Raw genomic sequence first — 22,415 nt, forward strand, 5'->3', positions numbered from 1 at the left:
TTTTGTTTTCTTTTTTACTAGTAATTTCAGTTTCAGGTTGGAGTGTCAAAATGTTCAGTGTAAAGTATTATAAAGGTTCAAATGACAGAGAAGTAATAGTACTGAGTAACTTACTTTTCCTTAGTGAAAGTGATTATAATATTTAAAAACTGTGGTGTCGGGTATTAAGTTTATTGACTATAATAATGTGAACAAAATCAATTTTTATTTTGAAAATGCTTTTAAGTTTTTTTGCAGAAAGGTAATTTATTGGAAATATAAGATACATGGTCAATTTAAAGGGAGGGCCAGACCTATAGAGGGAAGAATTCTTATATCCTGTGACACTTGTCACATTTAGTAGCATATCAAGAGCAATAAATATAATTTTAAAATCTCCCTAAATCCCTAGTATTTAGCATAATACAAATGAGCCCATGAAGATTTATAAAGAAGGATAAACAAAAATTTAAGAATTTTCTTTTTGTGACTCTTCAGTGCAACCTATGATAGCATCTTTTCTCCCATTCTCTCCATTTACACTTTGACTACAAAATTATCCTAACTTTTCCAGAACCCTTTAGCAAACTCAAAAACACGAATTTAACATGAACAAGTTGCTTACAGAACTAACATATTTTTAAAAGCCTAAAGCTCAAACCCATCTAATATCAAACTTTTTCATTTATCTAGGATCCTCTAATCTTAGGCATATAGTACTTTTCATGGACTTCCATGGTAAATGGAGACATTTTCATTAAATAAAGCATCAAGAATACTCCATATTTCCTCATCTTGTTTTTGGTTGTCCTTGTTTTTGCTCTTCAATTTATCAACCCAATAAGACCACGCAGGGTCATTTAATTGAGCAGATGAGTTTTACTCTGAGTTTTGCTCTGTCATTATAGTACTCAGTTCTCTAGACTCAACTACTGGGCCACTGAAGATCATATTTAGAGCAGCAACTTTTCACTCTATGTAAAAGAGGGCATTTGTACTTATTATCTCTCTATGATGGTGAGTTATGGGGATAAACTTTCCCTCAACCCCCCTTTCCTCTAGTCCTTCTCTATTTGCTTCATTATGCTCTAGTGCAAACACCACTGGCACTCTATCACCTTACCTTACCATTCAGAAATATATACTTTATATATTATTTTATTGATTACCAGAGAGATAAGGAGAGACAGAGAGAGAGAGAGAGAGAGAGAGAGAGAGAGAGAGAGAGAGAGAGAGAGAGAGAGAGAGATATGGACAAGAGGAACATCATCAATCGGCTGCCTTCTGCATGCCTTCTACTGGGGATCGAGTCCACAACCTGAGCATGTGCCCTGACTGGGAATCAAAACAGCAATCTCTTGGTTTCTGGGTCGACACTCAACTGCTGAGCCACACCGGCCAGTCCATGGTATATATCTTTTAATTCCAGATTTATGTCTTCAGTATGTTCACCATTACAATGATCTCCAACCAGTTTGACGCCTCCCTCTCAGGCCATTTCCTTTATGTTTGTTTGTCCTGCTATTCTAATCAGACTTAAATTTCCCTATTATTGCTGCTTCTGCACATTAAGACAGTGTTTCTCAAACTTCTCTCATGATGAGAATCACCTGGTGGAGTTGTTAAAATACAGATTGCTGAACATATGCTTAGCGCACTAGTTAAGTATACAATTTTACCTATATGTTCCCCAAAATTCTAGTTTAGCACTTCTTAGTTGGGAGTCAGGAATCTGTAGTTTAACAACTCCACCAGGTGATTCTCATCATGAGAGAAGTTTGGGAAACACTGGTCTAAAAGAATGCAGAAATCTTAAGCTATGGCTAACATAATTCTGCAATAATAACAACTATCTTTAAGAAACTGATTTTATTTTTCAACCAGTAATATCAGCTCTAATAGCATTTATTTAGTGTGCACTAATATACAATACATTGTTTTGAGTAATTTGAACTCAAAAGAAAATGAGTTGCCTGCTCTTACAGAACTCAGTGACAATGAATGTGGTCCAGTGGTTAGGATGTATGCATAAGCAGTCTCTAAATAAAGGAATGTAAAATGTGCTATTTCTTATCCCATTGTATTCTGATTTCCTAATATTTGAATTTTTCTTATAACAGAAGATTGTTGCAGAGTAGCTGGAAGCTCCATCCACTTGCTCCCAACCCCAGAGCAGATTGCAGCTAAACTGCAGAGAAATCAGTTCAAAAATCAGTTGAAGAGTCGCTGATCTAAAATATTGAGAGCAGAGAACACAGGAAAGACAGGAGAAGTTGCAGAGAGAGTGAGGCCCTTGTGCAATTCCTCGATATTCCTACAAAGTACAGTTCCATGGGGGGAGGAGAGCAGCTCAGGGCAGGGACATTCAAGGTGCAGGACCCAAGGAAGACCCAGTCTCTGGAGGCCCCATTTGCTGGGCTACTTGGGGCTCTGCCCTGAAGAACTTCAGTCAAACTGCTGAGAGCCCAGCAGGGACAGTGACTTGCCTTGCACCAGAGAAACTCCCAGGAGGTGTGGGGCCAGCACATCAAGTGGCCAGCTTCAGACAACATTAGAGCAAAATCCAGCAAGCTCCACAATCAGCAGATACAAAGGGTGAACTGACATCTGTATAACAGTTGGCATGACATGGTGATATGGTTGGGGTTTAGCCTCACAGTCAGCTAACCCAAGGGCTAAGCCACCCACAAACAGAAATCAAGACCTAATTACAACAGGAGGGCCCACGTTACCCACACAGAGACATTCCTAGAGTACCCAGTTCAGAAGATCAAGGAGACTATACCATTAGGTCCCACAAGACATTACAGAAGGCCACCCCACCAGGACTGGGAGTCATAGCAGTTCTATCCAATACATAGAAATGAGCACAAACAGCAAAAATGGGGAAACAAACAGGCCCCAAATGAAAGAACAAGAGGACTCTTCAGAAAAGGAGCTAAATAAAATGAAGGCAAAACAACTTATCAGAAACAGACTACAAAGTAATGGTTTTAAGAATCCTCAACAGCATGAAACAGGACATAGAAATCATGAAAAAAACAGCACCTCACAACAACAACAACAACCCAACCAGAAATGAAAAATAACATATCTGAAATAAGGAATACATTGGAAGAAATAAGCAGAGGCTTGAATCAGCGAATTAGAAGACAAGGGGAATAAGTCAATCAGAGCAGCAAATCTAATGATCAAAATAAATTGACTAACAAAATGGGACCAGAGGCATGGATACATGGAACAGACTGAGAGATCTTAGAGGGGAAAGGGATAGGGAGTTGGAAGAGATTAACCAAAGAATATATACCCATATATGCATAACTCATGGGCACAGCCAATAATGTGGTGAAGACCTGGAATGGGGCAGGGGCTGGGTCGGGGGCTTAGGTGGAGGGGAGAGTGAATGGGGGACATCTATAGTAATGTTAACAATATGTTTTCCTGAATATTTAAAACTATTCAAAACTGGAAAATAATAAACATATTTCTAATTTCCTTTCTAATTTTATTTCTTAAAATTAAATATTAGATTTGGGGGGAACAAGTTTGAAAAAGAAAGTACTTAAGTAAAATGTACTGAGTGGCTATTATGGTGCTAAATAGTTTGCTAGGAACACAACAGTGAATAAAACCCAATAGTGATCTTACACTGTGAAGTAGAATAAGCAGATAATCATACAAGTAAATGGCAAATTGCAATAGTGATCACACCACATGGAAAGCCACAGAGTGCCGAGAGTTACGAAGACTTCCCTGAGGAAAAGATATCTAAAGGAAAGATGTGAAGGAGCAAAGAGAGTGATGAAAGCAGAAAGAATTATATGTACCAACGCTTTCTGACTAAAGGGTGCAAGGCAGTCTTAAGGACCTGGAAGGGAATGGGAGCAAAAGGGCAAGGGGCAGTTTGGTGGGAAGAAAATGAGAGCAAAGTATGGAGAAGCCAGGTCTTGTAGTATCGTGTGGGTCCTTTTAAAGGTATATGTCTTTATCCTAAAGTTAATACATAGCCATTAAGGAGTTTTGCTGTGTTAATTGATTAGATTATAAGATCAATGTGCAAAGGATTTGGCATCATTTCAGATACATAGTAATAGATTAGTAAACATTGATTCCCTCCCAGACACTCTGTAAAATTTACCTTTTAACTCAGTAGTGTATTTAATCAGTTAACACAGTATCTTCATAAAATGAATTAATATTATTTCACTTTAGTTTATTATCAACTTTCTCCCAAGTTAATGTAATAAAGTAGAATTCCAAGTGTATTGGAAATTAAAAGCTATTTATTAAATCATAATGTGATCTTACATAGTACTAAAAATGAAGTATAATTAAGTCAACCTCTATATCTATATTTTTATTTTACTTAGGTTTTAATACTATTTTATAAAATATATTAAAATTAATATGAAACAAGTAAAATAATACAAAGTTGTAAATGGCATAATTTAAGGGATCCTAAGCTCAATATTATAAATTTACTTAGCAAGGTAAAATATTCCTTCAAAGAAGGCTAAGCTTACCTAGAAACTAGTTTTTAGTATATCAACTATCTAACCACAACACAGTCTCTGTGTCCCTTACTACAAATTCTGGCTTCTCAAATTCCTTGTATTTTTTTCCAATGTTTCTGCCGCAACCTATTAAGACAATTTACAAACGATGAAATGTTTTACCTAAAATATTTCAGCAACGCATCTTAAAGTGTACATGTGCATAGACTGAAAGAAGCTCATCTTACTGATTAAAAAGTAGTTAAGAATCTTGGGTTGTCAATTACCAGATGGGCATGACCTCAGGGAACCACATTCTCCCCAGGTGTCTGGAGACTTCCGTGTGGATTTCATCAAGGCCATAGTTGCCATCAGGGATCAAAACCTCCTCCATTATCGACAGCTGGGTCAGCCTTCGCCCACACTGTCTTACAAACTCAACGAAGGCGCTGCAGCTAACTTCACATTCACTGAGGCCCAAGGCTGTTAGGTTTTTACAGTGTTTAGCAATACAAATAAGTTCATCGTCAAGAGTCTGAAGACCATTGGCACACACCACTAACTCAACGAGTCGTGGGCAGTTAAGGCCGACCCGTCCTAGAACTGCTTTGCTTACTGAACGACCAAAATAAAGGTGAGTAACAGGGGTTTCTTCTTTGAAGAATGTCTCAAATTCCTCTTCGTATAAAAAGAAGTACATAACAATATTAACTCCAGGGGAGTGTTTAATAAGTGCATCCCAACTTTGTTTTTTAATAGAATAAAATTCAATCTGTCCAGGATTTTCACTCACAACATCAATGCGAAGATGCTCAAGGTTAACATGAGTCTCACTTGAAAGTGCCAGGAGAAGTTCATCGCTTAGCATGTAATAATTCAATGCCAGTTCTTTAAGGCCTTGACAATGATCAGCTACACAAAGGATTCCTGTGGGAAATGGGGGAAAATCTTAAGAATGAAGATAAAAAAAGAAAAATAGAAAAAAGATCATACTAACATTTTTGTCAATTTAATTTATTATTAGTCATTATTTACTAAAATAACCAAGATATACTTAATTATATATATGCAATACACACTGAGTGGCCAGATTATTATGATCTCTGAACATATAATAATCTGGCCAATTAGTGTATATCCTATATAATAAAAGGCTAATATGCAAATTGCCCCCTCGACCAGAGTTCGACCAGCAGGCAGGCTGGCCAACTGCCCACGTCCCCTCCCCCTGGCCAGGCCTGCCAAACCCCACCCATGCACAAATTCATGCACTGGGCCTCTAATACACACACACACACACACACACACACACTGAGTGGACAGATTATAATGCATTCAGAGATCATAACAATCTGGCCACTCAGTGTATAACTATAACTCTTAGCAGAAGCAATTGAAGCTATCTCTAGCTTATAGATTAAGATTCTCTTGAAAAAAGTTTAATAAATTATGTTTCAAAAGCATGTGGTCTTCAATAAGAAATTGCATTGTTACTATTACTATAATAAAAAAAAATCATGCAAGCTTAAAAAAAATATAACCCACCATCAGATGAAACATGAGGACAGCTACTCATTTTTAGGAGTCTTAGAGTATCACTGTTATTGGCCACGAGAATCTTCAGTGAGGGGTCATCCACTGGTGTGCCTTCGATTTTGATTGATGACAATGATTTTGAGTTGACAAAAACAACTGTAAGTGCTGACACAAAATGAGACTTGCACAGCAATAAGAAAAAAATTATGAGAACATTAAGATCTACAGCTTCAATCAAATAATTCATTAAAACTATTACATCAACATACGCTAATAATAGTATAATAAAATCCATCAACATGTTACTGTTTGTCATAACATCATTAGACAATAAAAGACATTTTTATAACAAAGTGTAGTTTTTAAAATATTTTTATAATTCACTAGAGGCCTGGTGCATGAAATTTGTGCATTGGTGGAGTCTGGAGTGGGTAGTGTCCCTCAGCCCAACCTGTACCCTTTCCAATCTGGGAACCCTCGAGGAATGTCCAACTGCCTGTTTAGGCCCAACCCTACCATTTTTTAGACCAGGATCAGGCCTAAACGGGCAGTCAGACATCCCTCTCACAATCCAGGACTGCTGGCTCCCAACTTCTTGCCTGCCTTCCTGATTTCCCCTAAGTGCTTCTGCCTGCCAGACTGATCACCCCCTAACCACTTCCTGACAACCTGATTGACCCTAACTGCCCTTCCCTGCCAGCCTCATCGCTTCTAACTGCTCTCCCCTGCTTGTCTGGTCCCCCCAGCCAACTGCCCTCCTCTGCATACTTGGTCCCCCACATTGCCCTCCCCTGTAGGCCTGATCATCTCCAACTTCCCTCCCTTGCAGGCCTGGTTACCCCCAACTCCCCTCTCCTGAAGGCCTGGGCCTCCTCCCCACACCCCCAACTGCCCTTCCATGCAGGCTCTGTTGACCCCAACTTCCCTCCTCTGTCAGCCTGGTCACCCCTAACTGCCCTCCCCTGCTGGCCTGATTGCCCACAACTGCCCTCCCTTGCAGGCCTGGTCCCTCCCAACTGCCCTCCCTTGCTGGCCATCTTGTGGCAGCCATCTTGTGTGTTGGAGTGACAGTCAATCTGCATATTACTCTTTTATTAGATATTATAGAGGCCTGGTGCACGGGTTGGGGCCAGCTGGCTTACCTGAAGGGTGTCCTGGATCAGGGTGGGGGTTCCCTTGGGGCGTGGGGTGGCCTGGGTGAGGGGCCTGTGGTGGTTTACAGGCCGGCCATGCCCTCCAGCGACCCAAGCATAAGTGAAGGCCGGGTGAAAGCAGGTATTTGGGATTTATTTGTCTTCTGTAATTCAAACTTTGTAGTCTTGAGTGGAGGCCAGGGAAGGCCAGGGCAGGCAGAAAGCTTGGCTTCCTCTATCACTGGGGATAACTCAAGCTTCTGGCTGATTCCAGCTCTGGATACCATCATCTTTGTTGGGATTTACTTATTTTCTATAATTGAAATTTTATAGCCTTGAGCAGAGGTCAGGGCCAGCCAGGAAGCTTGGCTTCCTTCTTCACCAGGGGCAATCCAAGCCTCCTGCTCACTCCAGTTCCATGGTGGCCGCCATCTTATTTGGGTTAATTTGCATACTCCCTCTGATTGGCTAGTGGGCTTAGAGGAGTGATGGTCAAGTTGCATGTCTCTCTTTTATTAGTGTAGATCAGTATTTCCCAAAGTGTGGTATGAGTACCCTCAGGTACGGGAAGAGTTTGGTGAGGGTACACATTACACCAGAGTTTGGTGGGGATATACACCGTACCATGCTTAGCTACGCCTAATACATCCATTTTTATTTTTTTTGACAAGGGGTACTCAGCGTTACGAAAATTATAGAAGGGGTACACATATGTCAAAAGTTTGGGAAACACTGGTGTAAATAAATGGAACTGTGAGAAAGGAAAAAGTTTCAAAGATTTCATAAATATGTCTTTCAATTATTTCAATCTTAAGGATTAGTTTTCAATATTAAAAGGATATAATTATGTATATTATAGTCTGCCAGCCAAATCTAGTCCACAGTCTGTTATTGAATAGCTCGAGTTAAGAATGGTTTTTACATTTTTAAATAATTGCAAAAAAATGTTCTGAAGGCTATTTCATGACATGTGAAAATTATAGAAACTCTTTAAGTGTCCATAACTAGCTACTGTAACACAGCTATGCTGTTTTAAGTATGCATTGTGTTTATTGGCTTTCACACTATGCTAGATAAGAGTTGATAGCACTGCAGCAGTAGGGTTGTAGCAAAACTGTGTGAGCCTAAGATATTTATTGTACTATCTGTAACTGTTCAACCCTTGCCCTAGAAGAAATATAATTCTTATCTGGTTTATTCACTCCTATATATCCTGCACCTAAAGTAGTACCTGGCATATAGTAGAAGGTCAACAAATATTTGTTGATGAATAAATCAATAAATTATGCCATTCTTTAGGGACATGCTTTTTGCTGGCCAATTAAAAATATGTTTTAAAACTTTCTGTTTTGAATATTGACAAACTCAAGCTTATTTATTGCTTGAGCTCAAAATGCATGGAGTTTCACAGGTTTTCAGATCTAGTATTTTTGGACATGGGTAGAAAGTCTGGAAACCATATCTAGGCATGATCATTTTTTCCTTTTTCAAAATCTATTTGGATTTACCAAAGGTTCTATTGTCCTTTTAGAATGATCAAATTGGTTGCAAATCATAATTTATTTATAAGAAAACTTATTGACTTACATTAATTGTTAAGTGATGTACAAATTTTTAAACAGTGGATGTCTAGACCTCTTTGTGAAATTTGATGATGCCAAAAATTGTTAGAGAAACATAAGTACATCACTCCTTTTTGTTAAGAAATAAAAGGCCTCCCCCACACTTTAATCAACTCTCAGTGGACGCTGTAAGTCCTGAAGGACACAGTTAAGCATTAGAGTACAGATTTCCCTTGTTTTTCAAAAGTTTGCTTTACACCACTTCACTTTTACAAAAGACCTGCATTAGTGCTGTTTTCATGAACTGAAAGAAATCCAGAGTATTTCACTTATGTGAAAAGGCAACAAGCAAAGGTAATGTTCAGCATCTGTTGGGCAGCGAGTCGTAGAGTCAGCGAGCACCTGCCAAGCTCCTTCTCCAGGAGCCACACAGCACGACAGCTAAGCTGCCACAGCTTTGACCTGCGTCATTTTAATGTGTTTTTGCGCATCTGTTAGTAAGATGCGATCTGAGGTAATAGCTTCTTCACTTTATGCCATTTTGGCTTAAAAAAGATGTTATAGGCAAGCTCTGCTTTTGGATAGCAGGGGAAACCTGTCCAAATGTTATTACAGCAACAATATATTCTTTTAGCCCTTCTTACGCCTAGCAAAATGCTGTATTTTATCTTATTTTCCCTTAGTTTACAAAAGAAAAATGGAGGCTTAGAGAGTTCCACGACTGCCCGAGGAGCCGCAGAGCTCATTTTACTGCAGAGGCAGAGCTTGACATGAAGCCTGCCCACGGCCGAGGCCTCTCTCCGGTGTGGGCATCAGCTTACCCAGAAGCGGGCTCTTGATGCTGATAAGTGTAACATGAGAGACAGCTTAGAATGTAAGAATTTTAGGCTCCTCTGATCCATAGTTTATAAACAGGAAAATAACTATTTAGGAGTAGTACATTTTCATCTGATTAATTATATTACTCTAATCCCCAAATGACCCATTTTCCCCCCAGCACATCTCTTAAAAAGATAAACAAGCTAGCAGAAATGCCTGCTAAGAGAGCCATGACCTAGTTTATGAGGAAGAAGATGTTACTACTCCTCTACCCTCTTCTGTAGAAAAGTTTCCGTTAGCCAGTTTTACTGACAATCATCATTTATTTATTTATTTATTTATTTATTTATTTATTTATTTATAATATTTTTATTGATTTTTTACAGAGAGGAAGAGAGAGGGATAGAGAGTTAGAAACATCAATGAGAGAGAATCATCGATCAGCTGCCTCTTGCACACCCCCTACTGGGGATGTGCCCGCAACCAAGGTACATGCCCTTGACCTGAATCGAACCTGGGACCTTTCAGTCTGCAGGCAGACGCTCTATCCACTGAGCCAAACCAGTTTTGGCTGACAACCATAATTTAGTGCTCATTATGTATCAGGCACTATCCTAAAGTCTGGGTTTATAATGGTAAACAAACAATTTAGAATCTCTGCCTTCAATAGTATATGGTTTTAGTCTGGGGAGAAGAAAATAAATACGTTAAATAAGTACGGTGTTTTCAAGTACTGACGAATGATACAAAAACACTAAAATGTTGTAATAGAGAGTAGCTGGAGGAGTGGGTTTGTTTTAGCAAGTGGTCTCCAGGCAGGGCTCTCTGAGGAGGTGGCATTCAAGCTGAAGCCTGGATGGAGAGAAGACAGACACTGGTCTTTGTGGCAGAGATTGCTGGTGGCTTCTAACAACCATTCATCCTTTCTTCTTTGGTAATCTAGTCCCAATGTTTAGCTGGACACATTGCCACCGAGCTAAAAGATTCTCCCAGCCTCCCAGAAATCTGGTGTGGCCAGCCACTGGGCTAAATCCTGGCCTAGGAGACAAACAGAAGCATCACGTGATATATGGCTAGTCTCCCTGGAAAGGAGAGGGTATACGCTTCTTCCCGGCTTGCTCCCATCAGCTGTCTAGAATAAGGACATGATGGCTGGGGCTCAGGACGCCGTCTTCGACACTGAAAACAAATAAGTGCCTTGGAGAGAAGGAGTGCCTGGAGGAAGCCTGGGTTCTGAACAACTTTACGCCAGCTGTGGACTGTCTCACCCAGGGATTTCTTTAACGTACAAGAAATAAACTTCAGTCACGCGTTTTAAGCCACGGTTGTTCTGGAATGTCTACTACACAGACTCAAATATAATCCTGCCGAAACCGGTTTGGCTCAGTGGATAGAGCGTTGATCTGCGGACTGAAAGTTCCCAGGTTCGATTCCAGTTAAGGGCATGTGCATTGGTTGCGGGCACATCCCCAGTAGGGGGTGTGCAGGAGGCGGCTGGTCGATGTTTCTCTCTCATTGAGAGTTTCTAGCTCTCTATCCCTCTTCCTCCTCTCTGTGAAAAATCAATAAAATATATATTTTTAAAAATAATCCTAACAAATGTAGTTTATTTAGTCAAATATTTTACTGTTCCACCTCCAAAGAGAGATTCTAGAGTGACAGGGAAGACACTTACTGGCCCTATATACCCTTTATTCAAAGAAGTAAGTAAACAAGCACTGGAAAATCCTATCATTAATTTCATATTAATAATATTTACTGGGGAAACAATGACTAAAATATACCTAAAGAATGAAACCATGAATAAGCTATTTCAGCAAAGAACAAGTGCTAGTCAACAGAAAATAGCTTTAAATAATTCTTTGAATAGAAGTAGAATATTGTCTGTTTTTAGGAAAATAATCCTTTCTGCCAGTTTGACAAGAATTTTAGTAGATCCTACAAAAAAAGTATAGCATCTTTACCTTTGACATATTCATAAAACTCGGCTTGGCTGTTGAAATCAAGCCCAAGGTCTGGATAGAACAATTTACCAGCTGAGACAGTATATCACAGGCAGCTTCTGCTGATTCAGTACTACTGTCAACCTACAAAGACAACTGTAATCTTAATCTCATGAAGGTCAAACGAATTAGAAAGTTACAGACAAGTAGTTATTTAATAGGACTCATTTGCAAAATTGTATTTAGCCTTCAAGCTATCAAGTAAATTAGTATTTTTTCTTAATACAAAATGTCTCATATAAAAAAGTAAGAAATAGAGATTATGGAAAATTAACTTTCTAAGCACTTGACACTTTCAAAACTTATACAATCACCTGAATTTGAATTTGAATGCCCAGGTGAAGGAAACTCAAATTTAAGTTATTCAATTATAGCTCAAGTTCTACATCTCACTCTATGCAAATAACCATAGAAAAACAGGAATAAGTTGAGATAAAATTCTGCAAAATTCACTCACTGCTTAACATAAGAATCTAGGTATTAAAAATATTGGTAAAGTATGTCCTGGTTTCAATGTAAAGCTTATTTTTCTTACCTTAAAGCTCACATACTGGAGATGGGTAGCATGCTTTTTAATAATCTGCTGAATGAGATCAGGATGAGTGGACTTAAAATACGAAGTAGCTGGCTGAGTCAGTTCAAATTCAAACTTTCTCCAAAGGTCAGGAATATGAAAAACTTCATTCCATCTCCTACAGACAGAAGATGCCCGGGCCCGATCTATTAAAGGAAGATACTGAAAAATGTGTAATACCACATGATGAGGCAAACTCCCCCAGTCTGCAAGAGCCGTGTACATATGAGTCTGGCTGAGAGAAGAGTAGAATCCAAGTTTTGACTGTTTCATTACTGGTGACGACTGGACAATTTTATTCACGACAGATAAATTGCTCCTCTTCATTCTGTAAACATTAAAAAGCATTACGTGGTCATTTTTCCACACTCTGATTATATGTTTGTGTTCTAATTGCATAGAATAACGGTTTAAAACAGTGAAAAAACAGTTTAAGACTATTTTAAAAGTAATCTTCCATTTTCATGCATTGGTAAGTACCGCTCTATGCTGGGGGTTCAGAGATCAATAAGAGAGAAGCTGTTCTCAAAGAGCTGTGGCCAAATGGCAAAATGCTGTGACAAATGCTATCACTGAAAGTGGAGCAAGTAGCAAGGCAAGGAAGCTACATAGTTGAGTTTGTATGTGGGAGGGGGCCGCTGGGGAGGCTTCAGAGAGGAAATGTTCAAGAAAACTGTGTAAGTCCCTTATTATCTGTGTAAGCGTTCTTATTATCTGGGGACACTAGGGAATAGTAAAACACAATTAAAAGCATAGGTCTCGATGAGTCCCAGATCTGCCGCTTACTAATCATGTGGCCTCGTCTGAGAAAATTAACTTCAGCCTCAGTCTCCTCATTTGAAAAGCAGGGAGAACAACAGTACCAACGTGGAAGGTTGTGAGAATTGGAGCATATTAAGTGCCAACACATAGTAAGTGCTCAGTAAATGTTGCAGTTGTTGTTATTTTAAATTGTCCAATGCATTCTTCTGAACCAATTTCATTAAGTTGAAGCACAATTCTAATAAAAAGTCAAATGATCTGTTACAATTTTCAGATGATACCCAGGACACAAGAGCTCTAGAGAAACTGGCCATGGCAGGGACAAAGTCTGTGTAAGCAGCACACCTGACTGTTGTGTTGCTTACACAGACTTTAGCAAAGGAAAGAGCATTCTTCTCCAACAGAAAGAAATGATAAACCTCCAGGGATTAGTCAGCTTGAAATACAACTAAGTTGCCATAAATTTCAGGTCCAGATATACCCAAGTACATTGGGTTATCTTGTACATATTCTTACATAAAAATCCAAAGTACTTTACGTATACAATTATTTGAGAGGCAAAATAATGGTCCGAGTAATTTTGAACATTAACTTTGGTTGACTATTCAATCCTCTTTTCACCCTTGATTGCCATAAATGTATATGTGGAAGATTCAGTGTCATAATTAAAACATACCTTTAAATCTAATGAAATAGTTATTTGATATGTAAATATCTCTGTCTTGTGAGTCACTCTGTCTGATATGAAACATTTCTTAATCACAACATATCGAGTCTAGTAATAATTAATGTCGTTTTTAAATATTCGTTTAAAATCTTGCTTGGCGTTGACTTGTATTGACATAACCTTCAAACACGTGGTATCTACAGAACGTGTGAAGTGCAATTAACAAGTTTTGCTTGAAAAAGTTTGTGTTTGGTTTGGTTTTTGTTGCAGAACTAGGGCTAAGAAGATGGCGGATGAAGAGCATATTCGGCACTGCATGCTTTACGAGTTCCAATTAGGAAGAAAAGCAAGTGAGGCTGCAAAAAACATCTGTAGTGCTCTTGGTCAAGATGCAGTTAGCGCCAAAAAATGCCAGCGTTGGTTTGAGAAATTTCGCGAGGGAAATTTTTCGTTAGATGACAAGAGTGGTCGAGGCCGTGTGTCCAATTTTGATCAAGAAGCTCTTCAAGCTCTTTTGGTGCAAAATCCTCAAATTACCCAACAAGAACTTGCGACAACTTTAAATTGTTCACAAAAAACAATTTCCAATCAATTGCGTACACTTGGCAAAGTCCAAAAGTTTGGAAAATGGGTTCCTCAGGAGTTGACTGACAACAACCGTAATCAAAGAGTCACAATTTGCAGTTCGCTCCTCTCTTGTCAAAACCGTTTGCCGTTTTTAGAGCAAATTGTTAATTTGAAAAGGCGGCCTCAATGGTTGGACAAAAATGAGGCTCCGCAGCCCACGCCAAAACCTGACTTGCATGCGAAAAAAGTGATGTTGTGTGTTTGGTGGAATTTTAAAGGAATTCTTCATTATGAACTTTTACCATCTAACCAAACCATTACAAGTGCAGTGTATAGTGCCCAATTGGAAAGGTTAGCCCAAGCTTTAAGAGAAAAAGAACCCGCGCTGATTAATCGGAAGGGCGTAATTCTTCACCACGATAACGCACGACCGCATACTGCAAGAATCACTGCTGAAAAACTGCGCCAGTTGGAATGGGAAGTTCTCCCTCAACCTGCATATTCTCCTGATATTGCCCCTTCTGATTACCATTTGTTTCGTTCTTTGCAAAACTTTCTTCTTGGAAAAAAATTTAATAATGAAGGATGCCTCAAAAATGCATTGACCGATTTTTTTGCATCAAAATCACAAGAATTTTACAACAGAGGGATTAAAATGCTTCCTGAGCGTTGGGCACAAGTAGTAGAAAACAAAGGCAACTATATTGTTGATTAAATTTTGTTGTATTGTTTAAATAAATTCGATTTAGAAAAGTATTAGAAAACGACATTAATTATTACTAGACCTAATAGAGTTGGATCCCACAAGCAGGACTGACCTAGTCACTGGACAAAATGAAAGGTCATCTTTCGGGTTTGGGAAACTGAAATGGAAAGCAAAAATAGTTGCAAAGTTATGTGTCTTAATCATCAGGCAAAAGTGCTACCACATACATTTTAATCTGACTAAAATCACATGCATGATGGAGAACTGGTCCAACAATACAATGCAGAATATATGAAACTGCTGACATCAATAATTCAAAGCATATGCTATTTGAAAGGGCTGATCTATTCTTTAATGCTAATTTTCTAAAATAAAATATGATTGCCCAGGGAAGGTAAAGGAACCAACACTGGATTCTACTAGGTGTGCCAGTTAATAATGGTGGATTTTGTAATAAAAGAAAATACGATAATTTCAAGAGAATCATCGAAAGATCTTTATTCAAAGTAATGTCCATCACTAGCAACACATTTCCCCATCTTTCAGGTAATTTGTGGATACATTCCAATAGGACTTTTCTTGTTCTGAGGCAAACCATTCAGAGACCCAATTTTCCACTTCTTTGTATGTTTTGAAGTGCTGCTCAGAAAGTGCGTGTGCCATCGATTGGATTAAGTGGTAATCTGAAGGAGCAAGGTCTGGTGAATAGAGTGGGTGGGTTAATACTTCCCAGGAAAGACCTTTTAACATGTCTTTAACTGGTTTTGAAGTGTGTGATAGTGCATTATCATGAAGCAAAATTACTTTGCCGTGTCTTCTGGCACATTCTGGTCATTTCACAATCAAAGCATGGTTGAAATTGATTATTTGTTGTTGATAGTGATCAGTATTAACAGTTTCACTTGGTTTTAGCAGCTCATAATACACCACACCTTCCTGATCCCGCCAAACGCAGAGCATTGTCTTCTTTCTGAAGCAATTTGGCCTTGCAGTCGATGTTGATGGTTGACCTGGATCAACCCATGATTTTGTGCATTTGGGATTCTCAAAATAAATCCACTTTTCATTGCCAGTCACAATTCGATGCAAAAAAGACTTTCATGCCATTGAGGCAACATTTACTGATGACTTTTTAGGTTTCCATTTGTTTTTCATTCAGTTGATGTGGCACCCATTTTCCTTCCTTTAAAATCTTTCCCATTGCTTGTAAATGATTGGATATTGTTTGCTGAGCAACGTTTGATCTTTCTGGAAGTTGTTTTTGAGTTTGACACACATCTTCATCCAATAATCCTTGTAATTGTTGGTCTTCAAACTTTTTGTATTGACCTGGATGTTCTTTGTCTTTCACATTGAAATCATCCCTTTTAAAGCGTTTAAATCAGCGTTCACAAGTATCTTGAGATGGAGCCTGCTCACCATAAGCTTCCTAAAGTATATGATAACATTTTCTTCAAAATGGAGTAATGAATTAAAACTTCCTGCAAATACTCTTCTTTTTTTGCATGAAATTCAACATTTTTACATGTAAAAATACCTATAAGGTTAGCACCTTCAGCAAATTTGACATATGAAGTTTTGAAGCTTGCTATCAATACAACAAAATAGCATACATATCAAATTGCATATATATCAACATGTGTGTAACTCTGTATATTGAAAAAATTGCATTATTAACTGGTACACATAGTAAACCTAATGTAGAGCACATTTATTGACATTTTGCTTGTGACTCTTTTATTTGGTAGCCTATAAAATAAAATTTCACTAAGATATTACCAAAAAACTCATCTTTAATACATTTCCTCACTAGCAAAGCAATGAAACCAAAAAACAAAACAGAGACTTTTTTAAAATGCCAGGTTAAAAAAATCACTTTGCAATTCTAGACAAAGCAATAGTGCTATATATTAAACCTGACCATGTATAATATGGATTATTAAAATTGCTTATTTAGTGAAATCATTAAATAGCCAATTCACTGATAGAATTACCATAACTAAGGGATATTATATACCAAGTAGAGGCCAGTGCATGAAATTTGTGCCTTTTTTTGGGGGGGGGGGGGGGTAATGGTCCCAGCCTACACCCTCTCCAATCTAGGACCCTTTGAGAGATGTCCAACTGCCCATCCCTCTTGCAATCTAGGACTGCTGGCTCCCAACCGCTCACCTGCCTGCCTGCTTGATTGCCCCTAATCAGATTGCCCCTAACTACTCTCTCCTGCCAGCTTGGTCACCCTAACTGCCCTCCCCTGCCAGCCTGATCACCCCTAACTGTCCTCCCCTGCAGGCCTGGTCACTCCCAACTGCCCGCCCCTGCTGGTGCGGTAACCCCTAACTGCCCTCCCCTGCTGGCTTGGTTGACCCCAGCTGTTCTCCTTTGCAGACCTAGTTGACCCTAACTGTTTTCCCCTGAAGGCCTGGTCACCCTTAATTGCCCTCCCCTGCAGGCCTGGTCCCCCCCAACTGCCCTCCCCTGTTGGCCTGGTCCCCCCCAACTGCCCTCCCCTGCAGGCCTGGGTCCCCCCCAACTGTCCTCTCCTCCAAATGCCCTCTCTGCTGGCCATCTTGTGGCGACCATCTTGTGTCTACATGGGGGCAGCCATCTTGTGTGTTGGAGTGATGGTCAATTCGCATATTACTCTTCTATGAAATAAGATAATTCTATTAAAAATAACATTTGAATTTTTTCATGTGTACATTAGTTTTCAGAGCATAAAACTCATCCACAAACTATAAAAGTCATTAAAATAATTTATAACAATGAGTGTCAGTAAACTACATTTTAGAATGCAAAACAAATTATCTTTCTTAGCTTGGAAATGATATATAAATTGCAGCCTACACATGTATGACCATTTTTAGAAATCAATCATTTATTTCTCAAATGATCAATTGTCTTACCTAAAGGAGGCTTGCAGGTTACAGTTCACTTGGGATAAATGAAATGAAGTAACTGCTGCCATGGGGTACTCACCAACATCCATTTGATTTCACTTCCTAAGTTGGCAAAATACCACAAAAACACATTCATCAGAATGTATAAGTAGAAATCCAATAATTTTGATGCTTAGGATATTATACTATATATTATTGTATATATAGCAAGTTTTTGTTAGAAAATTGTTGATTATAAACTATTTTCTTTTTCTACTCAGAAGGAAGCCTGTCTATTAAAAAAATCAAAAACAAAAAACAAAAACCACTAGCCTGGTTAATGGAAATACTGAAACACTTGCCAGGAATTACACTTGAAGCTCTACTAAAATAGAAGGTAGATTAAACAGTAAAATGGCTTTGAAATTCACATTTTAATAGATATGTATGGAGAGATACTACAAAAAATTTAAGGTAGTCCATAATTAGTTAATAACCTACATAAATTGTTCAGTTCTGGTTTTAGCAGCAATTATTACCACTACAAATGTAATAATTAAGGAGATACGTTTTATTACTTACTATTCCCATATAAATATAATTTGACTAGTTTGCTATTAACATATGCTTCTGTGATTTTTAAATTTTCCACTTATATTGAAAGATACAATTGATTCATTTTTAAAAAATATATATTTTATTGATTTTACACAGAGAGGAATTGAGAGGGATAGAGAGTTAGAAACGTAGATGAGAGAGATACATCGACCAGCTGCTTCTTGCACACCCTCCACTGGGGATGTGCCCACAACCAAGGTACGTATCCTTGACCGGAATCGAACCCGGGACCTTTCAGTCCGCAGGCCAACGCTCTATCCACTGAGCCAAACCGGTTTTGGCCAATTGATTCATTTTTAATTGATTTATTCATATTCTCTTTAAGGTTTGGCCAATTGTAGGCACAGCGACTTATGAGAGTTAGGAGCGATTTATGGAAATGGAAGAAAATAACTGTTCTACATCATGATAAAACTCACTGCCTTAGCATCATGAATAAATGACATAAAGTAAAAAAAAAAAAAAATGCATCCTATTACTTTTGTGAGCCAAATTAAACTACACAGAGGAGATGGAGGAAACAACCTAATATGGAACTAAAAACTTATCTTCAATCTCTGTTGTCTACTACCAGCCAGCTCTCAGCCTCTCTCTGAATCCCATTCCTAAAATAGAGCTTTGGAGGACAGGTAGGGAGAATGTATTAGACACCAGTATCCACAATTTGATTTCCCTCACTACCATCTGTTCTACTATTATCTAATCATTATTTTCCAGACAATAGGAAGGTAGGCTCTCTCTCCTTTATATTCCAACCCAGAAACAGGAAGACAGGAGCTATCAGGCTCACATTTAAAGGAACACCACAAGTAAAAGAAAGACAAATTGATTGAATTCCCCTAAGAAGCAGATGACACAATTTTATTTACTGCAGAAAATTTTCTATTGAGTTATCAAGCTGGCTACTTTTGTGTTTTCAGGCCATTCTTTATGCTAGACAATAGTAAAGTAATCTGGTAACGGTATATAAATAGGAAAAAACTACCTAAGACCCATAAGAAGGCGGCATACAAGTACCTATCTCAAATCAGTTCACTGGAGTTTTCAGCATCAGATGAGCTATGTACCTGGTTGCTGAAGGAACTCGATTGCAGCTTCAGAGTCACTATCGGGACCTGGGAGGCTGGTAGAAGACAAAACCAGAATACAGGATCCCATCAAGTGATAAGCCATACTTCCAAAAAGGGAGAGATGAGCAAGCTTGATCTTTAGCACAATTCTGGAGTACAAAACAGGTTTATTAGCATTGGGGAGAGTGTAATGATAACTCAAAGTCCATTTAAGAGGCTTCAGTAACCACCCTAACCCAATTTTCTTTTTTGATATGTTTACTAATTTGGTGGATCAGGTGGCCACATAACTCAGATCCTCTAAAAGAAAGAAGTCTCCCACAGTATATGTGTATGCATGTAGACAGATATAGACGTAAATGTATATACATAGATATCAGAGAGGAGAGAGAAAAGAGATGGAGAAGGGGAGAGGGGGAGAGGAGGAGAGGGAGAAAGAGGGAGGAAGGGAGAAAAAGGGAGAGAGAGAGAGAGGGAGGGAGGGAGGGAGGGAAACATCAATGATGAGAATCACTGATTGCCTCCTGCCTACCCTTACTGGGGATCAAGCCTGCAACCCAGAAATGTGCCCTGATGGGGAATGGAACCGTGACCTCCTGGTTCATAGGTCGGCGCTCAACCACTGAGCCACGTTGGCTGGGCTCCCACAGTATTCTTGAGGGGAAGGTAGTCAAAGACATTAGAACACTAAAAACACCCAAAGCCAAGCTAGTGGCAGCAATGGAAGCAACTATGTTCTGCACCTCCCAGGTTTTTCCAAACTGGTTAAATGCACACGCAGAAAGGACTTGTAGGTTCCAAGCTTTCAATTATCACAACACAGAAATACTACAGATAATAAAGATTCAAAATTACCTAAAAGGCTAGACAAATCTGTTAGAAGCAGCAAGATGAAGTTGAAGAGGAATTAGCAAATGTCCTTTCAGTTACTTTCTAAAGTGGCACTCTGTGAAGTCAGATTGCTGTCACCACAGGCTGATGGTCTCCGCAATGGAGTCTGAGATCCCAGTTATCGGGACAATGACAAGGGAGATGTGGCCTGGACAGGAAAGCTGAAAATTTGTTCCAAAATACAGCTCTAAAATGCACAGCTTTCTCATACACCTCCTCCCACCAAACAGAACCCAAGCAGAGAGCAAAACTCTATTTTTTAGGAATGTTGTCAAAATGTTTACTTTCTTGGCAGCCCACATCACCTCAAGTTCCCTTCTAAATCTAAAATCTATGTGATAAAAAAAGGTCCCAGTCAAATGATAGTATCATCAAGGTTTCTACAAGACAAAAGACAGGTATTTGTGTCAAATAAATCTTTCCTAAAGCAGTGATTGCCAGCTATTTGGTGTTCTCACTTTTTATCAGTGATTTGGCAATTTTCTATATTCTCAAAAGTCTCTGTGTTATAAAGATATTTTTATTTTTAAAAACCTTTCATCTTAGAATAGGTATGTTTGCTTTCATGTGAAAAACTGAAGTTTTGAAAATATATGTTGATTCAAAACACCTTGTGAAATGCAGAGAACAGTTATGCAGAAAGTTAATTGGGCAACCTGTTAAAAATCCCTGCATGGCAGCTGTTTCCACCATCTCCGGCCTCTGGAGGGGAAACGGGAGTGGATGCCCAGGCTCTGGACCAGGAAGCCCTGTAAACGGGGAGTCCCCACTTAGAGAAGGGTAGACTAAGGGACCTGACAATTAGCACAAACGATTCAGGAACGCATTTGGCAACGTTTGTCTGAAAGAAAATAATCCTAATTCAGTCTACTTCATATTTTGGAGAACATTTCTGGACACACGTGTCAAAGACAAAAACAAGTACATCTTAAAGGGTATAGACTCTTCCGACGCCCAGGCCAGCCACCATACAGGTGTAGTTACTGTAGAGCTGTCAGTCTGTGACAGAGGGAAAGAGACAGCGGGACACATGCATTTCTCTGTGGCGAGTATAAACTCTCTTACAAGATCGATCGTCCTGCAAACTTGAGCACTTAGAAAGATCGAGCTAAAGCCCCCGCGAGTCTCCGTTATCCCTCATCCAGGAACGACACAGGCTCCCAACATCAACAGATGCACGTCTGGGAGAGGGGTTAGGGTGCAGACAATCCTTTCGGAGCTTACCCTCCAAAGATGAGCAAAATGACCGAATCCAGGGACCACGGGGTCCCGTGCTCGCTCTGCAGAGAAAAACAACCCTGAGGAAACAAGAACAGAACTGAGGCTGTAAAACGCCGCTGGACCGCAGGGACCTCAGGGACCTCAGGGACAGTCTAACCCAGGGGGTGGGGGGACGAGAGTGGGGAGTTTGCAAGGCGGTCTTGGTCTCCAGCGGGGAGAAGGTGGGGGAAGGGCGTCGCTCCTCGGGGGTCTCTTCCCCCTCCCCCACGGGCAGCTAGGGTACCAGGTCACGCCTCCCAGTTCCCCCAGAAAACGCGCGCTGGCCGCGGCACCTCCGCGTCTTCAAATCCCTGGCGGCCGAAGGCAGGACTCAGTTCCGGCCCTGCCCACAGCTTCCTCGGTCAGCCGGGGCGCATACCTCCAAGGCCACCGCGACCCCAGAGGGAAAGGCTCCCTTCGTACATGTAATCACGTGTTTCTGCTTCGGCCAGACGTTTCCAGGCCGGGCTGCGGCTGCGGAGCGGAGGGCAGCGCTCCACGGCATCCTCCGCCCGCAGCCCCGCCCACAACCCCGCCCACAACCCCGATCACAGCCCCGCCCACAGGCCGCCACGCATGCGCACAGCTCCATTTTCCGAGAAGGATGAGGTGCCAGGGCGGCCCCTAGTGGTGGATGAGTGGAAGGATTTCTGCCTCTTGGTCTTCACCTAATTCCCACAACCTGCGAAGTCAAACAGATGGCCAACTTCGCCAAACGTTCAAGAATTAACAGTTCTGGTTTCTAAAACTTAACCTCCCCAGAAAATGCACCCCTTTATTAATAAGCGCTTTAAAGAAACTTAAAAAAATATCAAAGACGATAACAGCTCAGCATTAAATATGCATATGTCTCGTCCCTGTTCTTTGCCACATGTGCTGCTTGTCTTTACACTCTC

The 22,415-nt window shown here is 39.8% G+C and overlaps 1 protein-coding gene across 16 annotated transcripts in view; it reads right to left on the minus strand.

Moving 5' to 3' along the window:
• The window catches only part of LOC311622983 (F-box/LRR-repeat protein 21), a 71,738-nt gene extending 49,679 nt beyond the window's left edge, over positions 1–22,059 (minus strand). The window contains exons 1-10 of one of the 16 annotated variants that reach the window (XM_084884552.1): positions 21,899–22,059; positions 21,484–21,557; positions 20,224–20,407; positions 19,366–19,517; positions 17,708–17,803; positions 14,914–14,958; positions 12,061–12,427; positions 11,487–11,609; positions 6,018–6,189; positions 4,323–5,399 (exon numbers count right to left, since the gene is read on the minus strand). In XM_084884552.1, the coding sequence (XP_084740678.1) occupies positions 4,756–5,399; positions 6,018–6,189; positions 11,487–11,609; positions 12,061–12,427; positions 14,914–14,958; positions 17,708–17,790 (1,434 nt within the window). In that variant the 5' untranslated portion in view covers positions 17,791–17,803; positions 19,366–19,517; positions 20,224–20,407; positions 21,484–21,557; positions 21,899–22,059 and the 3' untranslated portion in view covers positions 4,323–4,755. The other 15 variants (XM_084884553.1, XM_084884544.1, XM_084884545.1 and 12 more) reach the window with 15 other exon arrangements.
• Positions 22,060–22,415: the final 356 nt, after the last annotated feature.

This window comes from Pipistrellus hanaki (assembly GCF_964339955.1).
Source record: "Pipistrellus hanaki genome assembly, chromosome: 5".
NCBI lineage: Eukaryota > Metazoa > Chordata > Mammalia > Chiroptera > Vespertilionidae > Pipistrellus > Pipistrellus hanaki.